The sequence below is a fragment of the Sarcophilus harrisii genome, chromosome 1 (genome assembly GCF_902635505.1).
Source record: "Sarcophilus harrisii chromosome 1, mSarHar1.11, whole genome shotgun sequence".
NCBI classification, from domain to species: Eukaryota; Metazoa; Chordata; class Mammalia; order Dasyuromorphia; family Dasyuridae; genus Sarcophilus; species Sarcophilus harrisii.
The window spans coordinates 312473330-312488511 of NC_045426.1; the positions used below are offsets into that span (position 1 = coordinate 312473330).

A 15182-nucleotide genomic window follows, 5' to 3' on the forward strand; every position below is an offset into this window, starting at 1 on the left:
CCCATCAGAATTATGCTCCACAAACCCTCCAACTGATTCAAAGTCTGGGCACACCTGATTTCATCATTCCAGTGGAATTTCTTCCTGGGTCCCATGATGCGTTTACCCCCTTTCTCTTCATCTTCCTCCTCATCAGAACAAATACGTTCTCTCTGATCCTTGTCTTTCTCTTCCTCCAGCATCCTACAGGATGAATGCAATTGTTAAGTGGTACTTTAAGATCACCCAGAAGAACCACTTCCTCCCAGGACCCCAAGATGACAGACAATTATTAGCTCATACCAACCCCCAAAGTTAAAAAAGCTGAGCCAAGATTCACAGTCCCATTCAGAAAATACAAGCAAAAATCTTCAGAGATGGGACAGTGGAGTAAAGAAAACAAGAAAATAGAGAGCAAGGTAACACATAAGGAGAAGGGAACACTTACTTAGCAAACTTTGCTTGCGTATGTGCCTGGCACTCTTCTTGGTATTTGGCCATCTGCTCTGGCATTGCTCTGCCAATAGCTTCCTTAAGTTTCTGCAGAGGTTCTTTCAGACGCCCTCCCTGCAGAAAGCATTATACAAACTCTAGTTTACTACTTCTTATACTAAGTATAATTCTCAGCAACAAGTTAAGTCATTGGCAATGCAGTAACAGATGTGGCACCTTAAAGTACAGATCTCAAATATACTCAGAATTGGAGAAAAGCTACCTTAAACACCAGGAGCCAGATCTCAGAAACTGGCTACAAGAGCCACAGTACTCTACTCCAAGATGACCCACCTGCTCGTAGAGATGAAGTCTGCGAGCACGTTTGACCAGGGTATCCTTGCTGCAGGGCAGGAATGAAGCAAGATAGGCATACACCCCAGAACGGATCTGGCTATTCAGCTCCCGAGACTGCACCTCTATGCTGAAGAACAAAACAAAATGATCAATGGTCTGCAACTCACTATGTGACTTATCTCATCAAATGACATCTACTATGGAAAAAAATTCTGAGTAGTCAAGAGAAATGATAACTCAATCCATCTCAAAACACTTGTCACAAAAAATTCAATGCAACACAACCTTAACAATTCTTAGACAAAAACACCTCCAAAACCTCAGGTAGTTTTTTCTAATAGAATAATCAACTAAGACAAGTTTACCATTTCAAAAAAACAACAAAAAGGGATGTCTAAAAAGAAAGATAACACAGCAAAGTCTAAGGAAAAAGTATACTCCAATAGAAAAGTCTTAAATATATAGCATTCTACTCCACAGAAGAAAAACCTCAGTTCGTAAAAGTTGAAAGAGTAGTGACTTGCTTGTTGTCATATTAAAAACATCACAGCATATTTTAGAAGCTTTCAGGTTCAATTTTCTGTTTTACTCAAGACTAAGTGCCAGGGAAATCCTTATCTTTGCTATGCTTCAATTTCCCAACCTACATCAAAGCGAAAATACCTATTTTCTTAAAATCCAACTGGCCTATCCTCACATGAAGTGGGTTATGAAGTACAAAGCCCACTGAGCAATGCTAATTCCTAGATAATTTTCTTGAAAATTCCACTTCCTCAGAGTGATCAATATTAAATCTGCAACGATCATTACAAAATCACAACAAATTTCCAAATGGAAAACAGCCAATCTTTTTCTATGCCACAATGAAACTGTGAGAAGGGGTGGGAAGATGCCAACTACAACCAAAGCCAACAATAAATATACCTCTTCATTAAGAAGAAAAAAAATCAATCTAGAGAACAATGCTGACGATCCAAAAATCAATTCCTATAGGGAACAAAAAAAAAAAAAAAAAGAAAAAAAGAAAAAGAGTTGACAAGAAAACTTTGATAAGTGACCAGGAATGATGAAGAGCTCTGGACAGAGGAAGTAACTTCATCAGGTGATATTCAATCTTGTTATTCTTCTAAATTCAAAGCCTAGACTCCCAGAAAGACTTGACAGAAAAGGAAAAAAAAAAAAAAAAAAGCATGTCCTCTTCTGATCTCAGACATGCCAAGAGACTTGGAAGCTTTTAATCTAGAAAAAAGACCTTCTATCATTAGTCTATGACTACCACATCCACAGTACACTCCTATAACAAATGCCTTTTACCAGGAATTAGGAGAAGAAGAAAAAAAAAGAGTACCCTGGAGTATAGTTACTTGGAGGCAGAGAAATCAGCTTGCAAACACTGCTACTGAAAAAAAAAGATGGTGCTACACCACCAAACCAATTCAGTTCTTTTTCACTTTTACAGTTTTGCCAAATCCTTTCAGTTTCAAGTCAATTCTTTTGGCCCAAGAATATTATTCCTATTCCTGAATCTCCCAAGTCTTGCTCCATTCAAACACATTCAAGTAAGTGAGGAACACATACAAATAAGTAAAAAAAAATACTCACTCTAGCAGGATGCCATTAATATCCTGGGTGAAGAATCTCTGTTTGCTCTCTCCCTCTGCAGCTCTGGCAGCCTGATTCACATTAGACAGTAATATCTGTTAGTGTACAAACATACACACATTCATACATATATACACAACACACCCAAAAGGGCACAAGAGAAAGCAGTCTTTTAAGAGGAATAGACTAAGCACCAACAAATTTCAACAATTCAATCCTTTATTCTATTCTATCCTATGTTCAAAAAAACAAAGTACATCAACATCCTCCAGAGAAAATATACCCAAAGTTCCTTTTAAATACCCATGCATTGCAAAATTATCTTTATACTGTCCAGGACTTAGGGAAACTGGCCACACACAAAAAAAGCAATCAGGATAGAAAGGTGAAAGAATCTTGGACTCAAAGCACTGATAAAACTAAAGCCAAGCCAGTATAGTAAACTACAGAAAATTCTCAAACCAATACAGTACAAAACTCATTCCTATCATTTAACATATCTAGTTAAGAAATGACAAGAAATGTTTACAATGATGATCTTTCAAGGTCCTAAAGTACTTGGTTTAGTTTTAATGGGGTATATATCATGTTAATTTCAGGCCTGAAAGCATGAGTTCAAATTCAGTCTAAGAAACTAGTTACATGACCCTAAGTAAGTCACTTAAATCTATTTCTTTCAGTTTCCTTATCTGTAAAATGAACTGGAGAAGGAAATGCAAACCACCACAGTATTTTTGCCAAGAAAACCCCCAAAAGGGGACACACATAGTTGGATTCAAATATAAACAACAAATCATAATATGAGCATATTTTTTAAATTAATAACCTAAATCCAAGAGCAGCTAGGTGGCATACTAGGTAAGAGTGTTAGGCCCTGGAGTCAAGAAGATTCATTTCCTGAATTCAAATCTGGCCTTAGACACTTACAAGCTTACATTTACTAGTCAGATATTACTGAAAAACATCTGAACATAACAATCTATACTCATAACATCTCTGACTAGGCCATTAAATAGGGATATTTTTCTCTTCCCAAAAAATCACCCAGGACCACTATGTAATATACTCCAAATCTGAATTTATTTTGTGCATACTTAAAATGTCTCTCTCCACAGAATCTAAGTTTCTGAGGGGAAGGCAGAAGTATCCAGTGGATACTTGGTGCTTTGCATGTAGTATATACTTAAATGTTTATTAACATGGGCAGTACAATACAATGGGCAGGTGGAAAGAGTACTAGATTTGCAATCAAAAGAACCTAGTTAAAATCCTAGTTGTCATTTAGCATATATGTGTGGCCTTCAATATAGTCATTCAAATTCTCAAGTCTGTTTTCAATCAATCAATAAATATCAATAAAGTACTTGCTATGTTCCAGGCACTATGCTAATAATAGATGAAGATTAAAAAAGGAGGTAAAAGATAAGTCTCTGCCCTCAAGGATCTCACAATCTAATGGAAGAAACAATATGCAAACGTGTGTGTGTGTGTGTGTGTGTGTGTGTATAAAATCAAGGTATATATACAGAATAAATAGAAAATAAATAACAGAGTGAAGGCCCTGAAATTAAGAGGGAGTTGAGAAAGGCTTCCTGCAGAAGATGGGACTTAAAGCCAAAGAAGTCAATAGTCAATGCAGAAAAAAAGATGTGTTCCAGGCATGAACAACAGTCAGAGAAAATGCTCAGAAGCTGTGAAACAGTGTCTTGATGGTAAATCCAGGAGACCAGTGTCACTGGATCAAAGAATACAAATCGGGGAGAAAGGTTTAAGAGAAGAAAGGTTGGAAGAGACTGCTAAGTTTTATAAGAACTTTAAACATTATTGATAATAAGCTACTGGGGTATGAGTGTGATATGATGAAAATTGTGCTTTAAAAATATCACTTTAGAGGATAAATGGAGGATGGATTGGAGTGGGGAGGAAGACTTGAAAACAGGCAGATTCATCATAATCCAGGTATGAGACGATAAAGTCCTGCACCATAGTGGTGGCAGTTTTGAAGGTGAAAAGAAGTATATTTGACAGATACTGCATTGATTCGTCTTGATTTGAATAACAATGAAGAATCCAGAATGAGCTTTATGTTTTAAGGAGTAGAGAGGATGGTGTTGTCCTCTATATTAATAGGGAAAGTAAATGGATAGAGGGTTTTGGGAGGGAAGATAATTATTTTTTGCATATATATAAGATATCTACTGGATATCCACAGTTCTAGATGTCTGAAAGGCAGTTAGAAATTTGAGAGTGGAAGTCAGCAGAGAAAATGGGGAAGGAAAGATAGATTTGAAAATAATCAGCATAGAGATGGTAATAAATCCATGGAGCTGATGAAATCACCAAGTGAAGTAATATAGAGGGAGAAGAGAGCCCAAAACAGAACTCTGAGAGACATCTATGTATGATTACAGAGTGTGATCTGGAAGAAGATCCAGAAGAACACAGACAAGGTGTCAGGAAGAAAGAAAACCAACAAAAAAATGATATTTGAAAAATCTAGAGAGAAGTATCAAGAAAAAAAGTGATCAACAGCATCAAAAGCTGTAGAAATGTCAAGGAGCACGAGAACAAAGAAAAGACCCTTGAATTTAGCAAATAGGAAACTATCATTTTTGGAAAGAGCAGTTCAGTGGCATAATAAATCTGGAAGCTGGAGTATAAGGGATTAAGAAAAGAAAGGAGAGGGGAGACACTTATTACAGAATGCCTTTTTGAAGAATTTAGCTAAAAAAGGAAGAATATAGGATTGATAGTAGGAATTAAGTTTTATTTTGCAGGAAAAATATGGGTATATTTGTAGGCAATAGGAAATGAGCCAGTACCGAGAAAAAATTAGAGTAGGAATGGTAGAGATAGCAATCTATTAGAGCACAATGGATGATTCAATCTAGTCCATTCCACCTGAACAAGTAAAGATGGTAGCCTTAAGAAGGAATAAGGCCACTTTATCATGGAAGGCAAGAATAAAGAAGAGAGTTGCAGAAGATAACCGAGTATTAGGAGATGAAGAAGAGGAGAGAAAAAGGAATTTACAATGAATAGCCTCAATTTTTTCCTGTAAAATATGAAGCACAGGTTCTCAGCTGAGTGTGTGAAAGGAGGGGAGGCTTAGGTGATTTGAGGAGAGATGAATAGGTTATGGAGAATAGGATAGTGAGTTCCTGAAGGAAGTATAGTAGAACTGCCTGGTGGTAGGGAGAGGCCTAGTTTTCACATTTGGAAAATAAGGAGGTTCAATTAGATGACCTTAAAGTCCCTTCCAATTCTGATTCTAATAAGGCTTAAAACCCTAAAGGTTACAGTATAAACCAGGAAAAACCTATACTGCAAAGATTAATGCACAAACCCAACTGAGGTCATAAAGAAGGAGAAAAAAACTTTCTGAAATAACATTACAAGATTGAAGCATACTATTTTTCACTTTTCAAATTTTTTAATGGGTATGGGGAGTTTTTTCCCTTTGGGTTGGTCCTTGGGTCTTCTTTCATACAACTTGTCTAATATGGTAAAATGTTTTACATAATTGAATATGTATAACTTTTATCAAATTGCTTACAATCTCAGGAAGGGAAGAAATGTGGTAAGAAGAAAATTTGAAACTCAAAAAATTTTTTAAATGGTGTTAAAAATTGTCTTTACATAAAACTGGGGGAAAAAATATTTTAAAAAGAACACTACAAGATTTTATATATGGCTAATTAGTCACCAAGGGCTGATATAGTATAGTCAAGGAAAAACTTCTGTTAACTAAGAAATTATATCAGAGTGGACTGTCACTGCAGTACAATGAAGAAATAATTCTTCTAGAGAAAGAGGTCAGAAACATGAGATCCAGAATTCAAAGTAGACAAATGGTATTCCCAAATGCTAAGATTTTTAAGAAGGCAAAGTGTGACTTAAAGTCAGAAAAACTTGGGTTCAAAGTCTATCTCCAAACATTTATTTACTAGCTATATAATTGTTGGATAAGTCACTCAAGACTCAAGTTTCCTTAACTTTAAAATGGGGCTAATAATTGCATTGACCTCTTAGAAGAGTTGTGAGGATCAAATGACTAAAGTGTTTCACAAACCTTAATGCATCAATGTTAAAAAGAGAAGAACAGAGATGGAACCAGTAATCCCTTTAAATACACAGGTCAGCACCTGTTCTTCAGTTTATTGTTTTAGAATATTGCCTGGAGAACTGAGAGATTATATCATTTGCCTAAGATCATATAGATATTAAATATGAGTCAGGGATAGGACTTGAATTCAGGTCTTTTTGATTGATTCCAAGAGTAGTTTTCTATATACACTATGTGCCATGCTTCCCACACAATCTCTCAATGTTATCATTAGTAGTAGTTATTTGATACATTTAATCCACCATTGTCTAATAAACTTCTGACACTTCCTGCTTTCTATCTTGATACTTTTATCCTACAAAAACTGTAGTTGTAATTTGTAGGGGGGTAAATTATTCATTCCATATAGTTTAGATTTATTTCACTAATTAATAACTAAAAAGCAACTTCACCATAGCATTTTTATCAATGTCTCTCCAAATCAGTTTTAATAACTATTTTCTAACTATATTTTCTAATCACTTGTGTTTTTCAGTATTGCCCATCTCTTATGATTTCTGAAAGATGAGTGAAACTTTATGGACTTTATTTTTACCTTTAGGCTTTAATTTCTATGTGTAATTGATAAATGCTTATATCTACATATTTGTGTGCTTTTGAGAGAGGAATTAATTCATTAAAGGCACCAAAAATTAAGACATATCCCTAAGTCTTTGAAGAACCAATTTTTCCGCACAAGTGTATATAAATAGACAAACTTTCAATAATCTGGAAAGATATTTAGAATGCCTAGACCATTAAAATTTACTTTAACTGTATGGTTTCAGGTTACTAACTTTAGGAAATACAGTTTCAACATGGACAACCATACTTCTTAAGAAATCTATAAGCTTTTATAATTAACTCGAAGCAATAGCCTTTTTCTGATGCTCAATTCCATCCGTGCTCAGAACAAAAACTTTTAATCACTTTTTTGCTCCTGATGTTTGGGATTTTTAACATTAATGCTAAATTCAAAAGTCCAATAAGACCCTGGGTCATGTGAAAGTACAATGTGGGAGAACTGCCAATATTACCTAAGAAGACAGCCTGAATTATCCTTAAACCATTGTTTTCTTCTTCTCTGAACATTCTAGCAACAATTAAGGGGGCTTTGTCTATAGTGGAGCTGATACAGTTAAAATAAATTGAATTAAAAGGCAAAATATCATTATCTCAAAATATCTGGATTCAACAGGATCCATGAATTATACAGAATCAACACTGAATCTACCTTTTTCAGCTATACAGAATCAATAGTCAAATTTAACTAAAAACTTTTACATCTACCTCAGTTGGAAAGTGAGAGCAAGTTAAGAAGACTATGTAATAAAGATTACAAAAATGTGCCATGTTTTCCGCTTAATAACCTTTAAGTTGTCCAATAAACAATTTTTTAAATTTCTGTACTCGTTTGCTCATTAAATTAAAGCAACTTATTTAATTCTTGCCAAGACTATTTCCCATGAACATCAATAACCACCTCACATTATTCAGTCCTTTAATGTCTGCAAAGCACTTTACTGAAAAAACAGACCTGTAAAGCAGGTGGTGCAGTAATTATTCCAATTTTATAAAAATGAGGAAAGAGGTTTAATACAAATTGCTTGAGGAAAGATAGTTCCACTTTGGTCTTCTCTCAGAAATATAGCAAATAAAGGGGAGTAAGTTATTTCCTTTATTCACTCTATATTTTAGACAAATTGGCCTACTTACTATTTCCCTACAGACATTTATTTCATCTCCATTTCTATGTCTTTGCTCAGACTTCTACATCTACCTTAGGTAGAAATGTCTATGCCTAAAATATTTTCCTACTTCTCAAATGCCAACCTGTAAAATGTCATTTTTCCCAATTCATGATCTCTTTCCAGTCTTTGCTACACATTAAGAGATATTTTTTAAGTGGTGCTATAAGTACCAAAGTAGGAAGTGAACCTACTATCTATCAATATTTGTATCAAAAGGTAACTCTGACCAAGCTACCTGGAATTTTCCTCACAGCAATATAACTAATATACATCAATCAGATATGAATTTTCTTTGGCCAAGTCTAAGAATAAGCCAAAATACTACAGCCAAAGTAAAAGTAACAAAATAACTCATAAAATTGCTAACATATTTATAAGTAGCAAACTTCTTAGGATCAACAGATCAAGATCAATGCAAAAATGCAATGTCTGTTTCAATAACAGAAATCATGTATCATATGGAAAAGGTTTATAAGCTGGGAAAGTCAAAAAATCATAGAATCTGAAATTAGTAGTGGTTTTAGACGCCATCTAATCCAAATTCTATCCTTTTATAGATAAGAGGAGTCAGAACCATGTCTGTGAACATCAATTTGCCTCATCTAAATCTAACATCCCACCTTAAAACAGAGAGGTCTCTAATTTCCTAAAGTAAGTTTCTTTGATCAGAGGTAGAGAAAAAACTGCAATTCCTGGGGTTTTTATTTCAGATATGCAAAATTAAATGCCATTATATCAAAATGAGTCTCTCCCTTTCACCTCCTCACCATCAGGACACAAACAACTACATTTTAATGTACAAAAAGTGCTCTGTAAACCTTAAAAGTACCACATGTAAAAATCAGTGATTATTTTCTTAATGTTGTCAATCTCAATTCTATCACCAATATACATAAACAAGAGCCAAAAGGTAACCAACAATTTAAGATAACTTCATAATAAGTCTACTCACAGCCTTCTCCTAGAAAACTGTTCCCTGTACTACTATAACCCAAGAGCACTTACACAGTGTGTATATATATATATACACATATATATATATATATAATATATATGCTTCATTTTCCAATTAAAATGGACTAATAAAGATAAAGCACCAAGTATTACCTATCTGATAAGAACATAATTTACTTATGGAGAGTAAAAAATTCAGGAATTCAATTTCATTTTTTTCTCTGATGCTATATAGACTTCATTTGCTGAGGTAAAGCTTTTATGACAAATACAAAAGAATTCTATTGTAAAAATCTTAGCACAGTAATTCAATATCATGTGATAACTCAGTAATTCAGTATAACTCCCAAAGGAGGCCCCTGAAATTCTAACTCCAAGATGTCAAATCCTCAAGTTAGCTTATTACAAGGCTATCCAATACAAGGAATGGGAAAGTATGTGAATTCTCCTATGATACAAATGCAAATATAGAATAGTGAGGCCAAAAACATCAATTTCAGATTCTTCATCTTCAAATTTGATGCCATTAAACTATGATCTGACTTCCTACCCATGATGGCATCATTTATTCCTATCATTAAATGTCAACAAAAGCATTTGAACTTCTACCTTCAACACTAACAGAAAGAAAATAGTTATGTATATAAAGGTATGATTTATTAACTTTAGACCTTGTGTTCAACTTTTCTTTAAAGATCAAGGAATTTTCTCTAACTCAAATATAGTCTGGAGTTTAAGGCGAGTATAAGCACGGGATATATCACAGGTCAAAATGCCTAATAGTCCATGTGAAATTATAAATTCAGTAATGTGCTGTTATAATAATTCATTTTATAGAGGATGTTCTCCCATTATCTGGGAAAAAAATAGCAGAAATCTAATGGATGCTAGATTCTTAAAAGTTGTTTTTTATGATATACTGATATCCAGTAAAATGAAGCCTTGCAGCATTCTGCCATTTCAAGATGCTAAATTTAGAAAAAGGTTGTCTGTAAAGAGTATCAACAATGTCCATACATGTTTACTTTGCCTTTTTATGTCAATGAAGTGAATGCCTATCTTTGGCAATAAGTAATTCAAGATAATAGTGGAATTCACTGAGAAATAACTTCTATATTATTTCTCCTTAGATATTTTCAAATTCCTGCAGGATAGTGCTAAAAAATTCAAAGTGAGACATTGTACACTACCTCATGTCAAAAGAAGAGCAAGCCTACTATAGATAAGTCAGTGAATACCATGTAATATAAAAGTGACAGAAGACATAGAATACATAAATGGAGGGAAAGCAACACAGCAACAAAAAGTGGCTTGAATATTTTCCAATACAAAAGAATCTAGAATAATTTACACTGACATTTAAAACAATTTTACAACTGAAAGCTTATACTGTATCTCATACCCATTATCTTCATAAGCATGAAGAAAGATAAAACTAAAAAAGCAGCTAAAACTAACATCTCACTATGATTTCTAAAAATAAGTATTTCCTATGATACCGGTATGACCTTAATTATAATTATATCTAATCACCATACCTGAGCCAGTTCCTTAATACGCTTTTCGAGGGACACTGGCAAGCCTTCTGGCAAAGAAGGGGGTTGTTTGAATTCTTGGTCCAATCCCACCCCAAGAGAATCACTTTCATCATCCACATCATGAAATGGACTTCCTTCTGGAGACTCGCTGAGGAGCTGTTCTAAGTCCAGATCAGTCAGTGAGTCCATGGCAGTGGCTGCCTGAAGCAGGTCATTGTCAGAAGCAGAGCCAAAGAACGAGAGCAAGGGATCTGGCATGCTTTCCACTTCCCGTGTACTCTGAGTTTCAGCAGGTGACACTGATATTGGCTTATGTTCCTCATCCCTCTTCTTCTGGGCCTCTTTCTCCTTCTGAAATTTCTTTAACATTTCCTTAACACTTAGAGCTCCAGAATATTTCTTTTTCTTCTTTTCCTTACTGGCATTCAGTGCTGTGAAGCTAAAAGCAAAGAGGAAATAGGTTACAATGACTGCAAAAATCTCCCAAAGGGAAACGCACAGAGGCACTTCACACCTTCTCTCAGACTCAACAGTCTCCATGTGGACCTTATAGTCAAAAGTCCACCCTGTTATCCTCCTCCCTCCTCCTGGCATATGGAGCTCCTTCTTCCTGAGGCCAAAGCTTAAAATTTAACACAGGTTAGCAAAACAATGTCACATAATGCTAATATCCGATGAGTTTTTTTTTTTTTTTAAAACCACTGCCAGGCTGAAATAAAAGGTTGCAAAAGAAATCAAGAGAAAGATTTAAAAGTAGAAAGCTGAAGCAGCAGAGAACAACAGCAGCAACTTGTGGAGCATCTAGGGGTGAGACTGAGTGAGGAGAAGTAAGCATGACCAGAAAAGAGACAAAGGAAAACAGGAAAGACAGAAACAGAATTGGGCCAAAGACAGAGAAGTGCCCAAAGAGAATAAGAAACATTAGCAATCATCTAGAGACAGAAATAGATGCTAACACTGACAGTGTAACAAATACAACTTTTGGATACCTGACTACACAGAGACGGGAGAATATTGAATATGCCCAGAAATGACACTGTGGGGAGGGGTGAGAGAAGATGGGAAGGTCAGTCCCTGCTGCTTCTTCTGATACTGTGTGGAAGAGGGGTAAGTCAGCTCCCAGGTGTCTAGCCCTAACATTTCAAATTTTATCCTATCAAACACAAGCTGCTGCCTCTCACCCGGCTTTGGGAAACTTGGACTTTTTCGATTTCTTCTCCTTGTCATAAGAGTCATCTTTTTTCTTCTTCTTTATCTTCTCACCACCTTCTTTCAACTTCCGCTTCTGAGAATTAAAGACAAGGCACAGTTACACAGCTCCCTAACTCAGGGAGCAAGTGCATTACACAGCACTGGCCTTGCTCCTCCCAGGACACACTCTGAAACCAGCCTCATGTCCTTCATCAACAATGATTTTTCAGATCAGTCCCTGGGCAACAAGATTCTATACCACAAACCCGCAGCAAGTCAACGCAATAATCCTGTTGACAATGACTGCTGGAAAAGCCTGGGACTGAGGCAACAGTGGGGTATTTCTTTAGCCCTTCAAGAGGAACCTCCTCAGGTTGAAATGAGCTTTCTAAAAGGACAAAATATAAGCAAAGCCCATATATTTACAAAAAAATTTTAATCTTTTAATCTTAATCTTCTTTAAATATACATTTTATTGTGTATATGTAAAGATAATTTTAAAAAAATATCTTGGGGCTGTTTAAAAACAACTGGGTTGACAGCCCTGGGAACTGAAGTCCTCTACATGTCCACAGAACAGATAAAGCATGGGTAGTGTAAACTTCCCTAAGCTTCACACCTTTAATGAACCTCAGCCCTACCACAAAAAAAAACTACCCTGAGGGATCCATCTTTAAGGCCCAATCATTGGTGACTTTGTTGAAATGTCAGTACCAATTTTGACAGGAAAACTCCATGACATGGACACCTTGACTACCAGCTGAAGAAACAGCTCCAAAGTCCAACTCAGCTCATTTATCAGTGAACAGACAGAGATGGACTGTCAGTCACTGCCAACCTGGCAGGTCTGAACTAGCAACTATTTACAACCAATTTCCTGAGCCATTAAAAACTCAAATGGTCTTTCTAGAAACTTCATATTTCCTTCTGGTAAAGTCAATTCATTTTCTTGGAATTTTACATAACAAAACATCTCTTAAAAGCAAATTTCTAACCTTAGGAGATTTCTTCTTCTTTTCTTTAATGAAGTCATCCTCAGATTCTGATGCTTGTCTGAACTGCAGTGTTCCCGAGTTAATATAAAATCCTCCATATTTTGTAGTCAGAGAAGCAGGAACAAGCTCATCATACTGGGGGGGGGAACCCACAAAATGTTAGCGTTAAGTTATTAGCAAATACACCTCAAGGATGTGAAGATCCAAGAAAAATTAATGTCAGTCTTTCATTCTGAAACAGTATGACAAGATATCCCAGGGGCAGTACAGCTCCTCCTCCATAAAATTGCATGTTCTTATTGCTCAAAATATCCATTCTGTTCCCATAACCCAGAATTTCTTGTTGTTTATTATTACTATCTAGAGGATTAAAGTTCTGTTATCACTTTTGTTGAATACTCACTGCTTCAGAGTTATCGATGAAGGAATCGGATTCATCATACCCATAACCCATGTCAATTAAATCCTGTATTCTGTCTTTCCTACGTTTTTTTCCACCCTAAAATTAAAAAAAAAAAATCATTCATATCTACTTTTCTTCTAAATATTAGTACCACTTTATATCTTGACTAATGACTGAGAATTGCTATATATTAGTTATCAAAAGTTGCAAAACTCCCTTTCTTGAAGATATGTTTTTAGTTCATACAGCAGTTTAAGGAATAAACCAAATAATATTTTCAAATCCTTACTAGCTCTAAGATTCTAAATGATGAAAAATTTCCTTTTAGCTATAAAGAATATTTTCCACAAGAAATGTGTACTTTACTAATCATGAATATACTACTTTAATATTTATTTCTGTCCTTGCTTTTCAATATTCATATATTATATCATAAACTTCTAGTCATATCATCTTATATCATAAATTCCTAGAGATGTCTTATTTCCCCAATAAAAGTTAGGTTAGCCTAACAGGAAAGGGAAGACTTACATATTTTTCTTCAAATTTCCGGGCAAGAGCTTCTACCTTATGCCTTTCCTTTTCTTCATCATTGAAAGGGTCCAAGACATCTTTCTTCTATGGAAAAAAAAAAAAAAAGGGTCATTATTGCCCCAAAATAAAAAAGTTGGACAAATAAACTTCATAAAATCTTCTTTATAATACTAGTCAATTAAGAAGTACTATTCCAAAAAGGAATGATAGATTACATTTTATAATGCTATTACCATTCATGTTGGTGATAATGAAAAGAATAATTTCAATTATCACCAACATGAGTGGCAATAGCATTAAAAAAATAATAATTTCAATTCAACAAAGACTGAAGGGGTACCTACCTTGTGTATGACATATATTGGAAAAGATTAACAGACTTCTGTCCAAAATGACTTCCTGAATTGAGGCAAAGGCTTTCATGTATTTACTCCAGTAAAAATCCATAAATAGTATAAGACTGAAAAATGTTCACTAAATCTAATAGAAACTACAGTGACTTCAGCCTCCTCAGAACTGCATTAAAAAGTCATACAGAAGATCAGAGAAAGCAATAAAAGGGAACAACCAACAAAGGGTAGAAAAACAAACAAAGCCTCCTACAGTGAAATCAGAGTTAAGACTGAAATTTATAACAAGGACATGTATCCTGAAACAAAGAATGGAGGGTGCTCCTAAAAAAGCCTCAGGATGGCTGCCAATCCACAGCATGAAACTTGGAAACTACAAGAAACAGCAATGAACAGTCCTGTCAAAACTCTAAGATTCCGAGTATTCCATCTTTGAGATGCCATTGTATGCTATGAAAATTTCAAGGATTCTAGAGACCCCTAAACTTTGTAAGTACAGTTTGGTCCAAGTGATCCAGGTTTAAACTAAGCAAGATCACTACATTAACTAAAAGCACGGCAAGGAGAGAATCACGTCCTTGGTACAAAGCACTAATTTAAGAACTAAAGCTTAGGAGTTGGGTAAACCAAGACACTGACTTCTATAATTTGACAGATCAAGAGATAACTAAACATCCTAGGAGGAGAGAATAAGTGCTTAAAGAGAGAAAAATTAATTTTCCACAAGAACTACACAAATACTTAGAAGAAATTACACAAGAAATAAATAAAAGCTATGGAGGAAAAAAATTAAGTACAAAACAAATATTATCTATTACTTACACAAGTAATGCATTCATTGAAAATGATAATGAGCCCAACAAAAATTAGTTGACTTCATGAAAAAGCAAAAAAATTAGAAAAATCAAGTCTGGGAGGAAAAAAAAGAAAATGCAACGTGTCTGTTATCAAAAACAGCCTACCTGGAAAACAGAATAAGAAGTAATTTTAA

General features: G+C 34.9%; 1 protein-coding gene across 12 annotated transcripts in view; it reads right to left on the reverse strand.

The window, feature by feature from the left end:
• The window catches only part of UBN1 (ubinuclein 1), a 43122-nt gene that overhangs the window by 17979 nt on the left and 9961 nt on the right, over positions 1 to 15182 (reverse strand). For 9 of the 12 annotated variants that reach the window (XR_004230650.1, XR_004230646.1, XR_004230647.1 and 6 more), the window contains 9 exons: positions 13839 to 13925; positions 13308 to 13403; positions 12905 to 13039; positions 11900 to 12003; positions 10719 to 11157; positions 2371 to 2465; positions 766 to 895; positions 428 to 546; positions 55 to 183 (listed from right to left, as the gene is read on the reverse strand). Coding sequence is in view for 6 of the 12 variants with exons in the window: in XM_031945034.1 (XP_031800894.1) it covers positions 55 to 183; positions 428 to 546; positions 766 to 895; positions 2371 to 2465; positions 10719 to 11157; positions 11900 to 12003; positions 12905 to 13039; positions 13308 to 13403; positions 13839 to 13925 (1334 nt within the window). In the remaining 6 variants the exon portion in view is untranslated. The remainder of the gene's footprint in view (positions 1 to 54; positions 184 to 427; positions 547 to 765; positions 896 to 2370; positions 2466 to 10718; positions 11158 to 11899; positions 12004 to 12904; positions 13040 to 13307; positions 13404 to 13838; positions 13926 to 15182) is intronic. The other 3 variants (XR_004230648.1, XM_031945048.1, XM_031945043.1) reach the window with 1 other exon arrangement.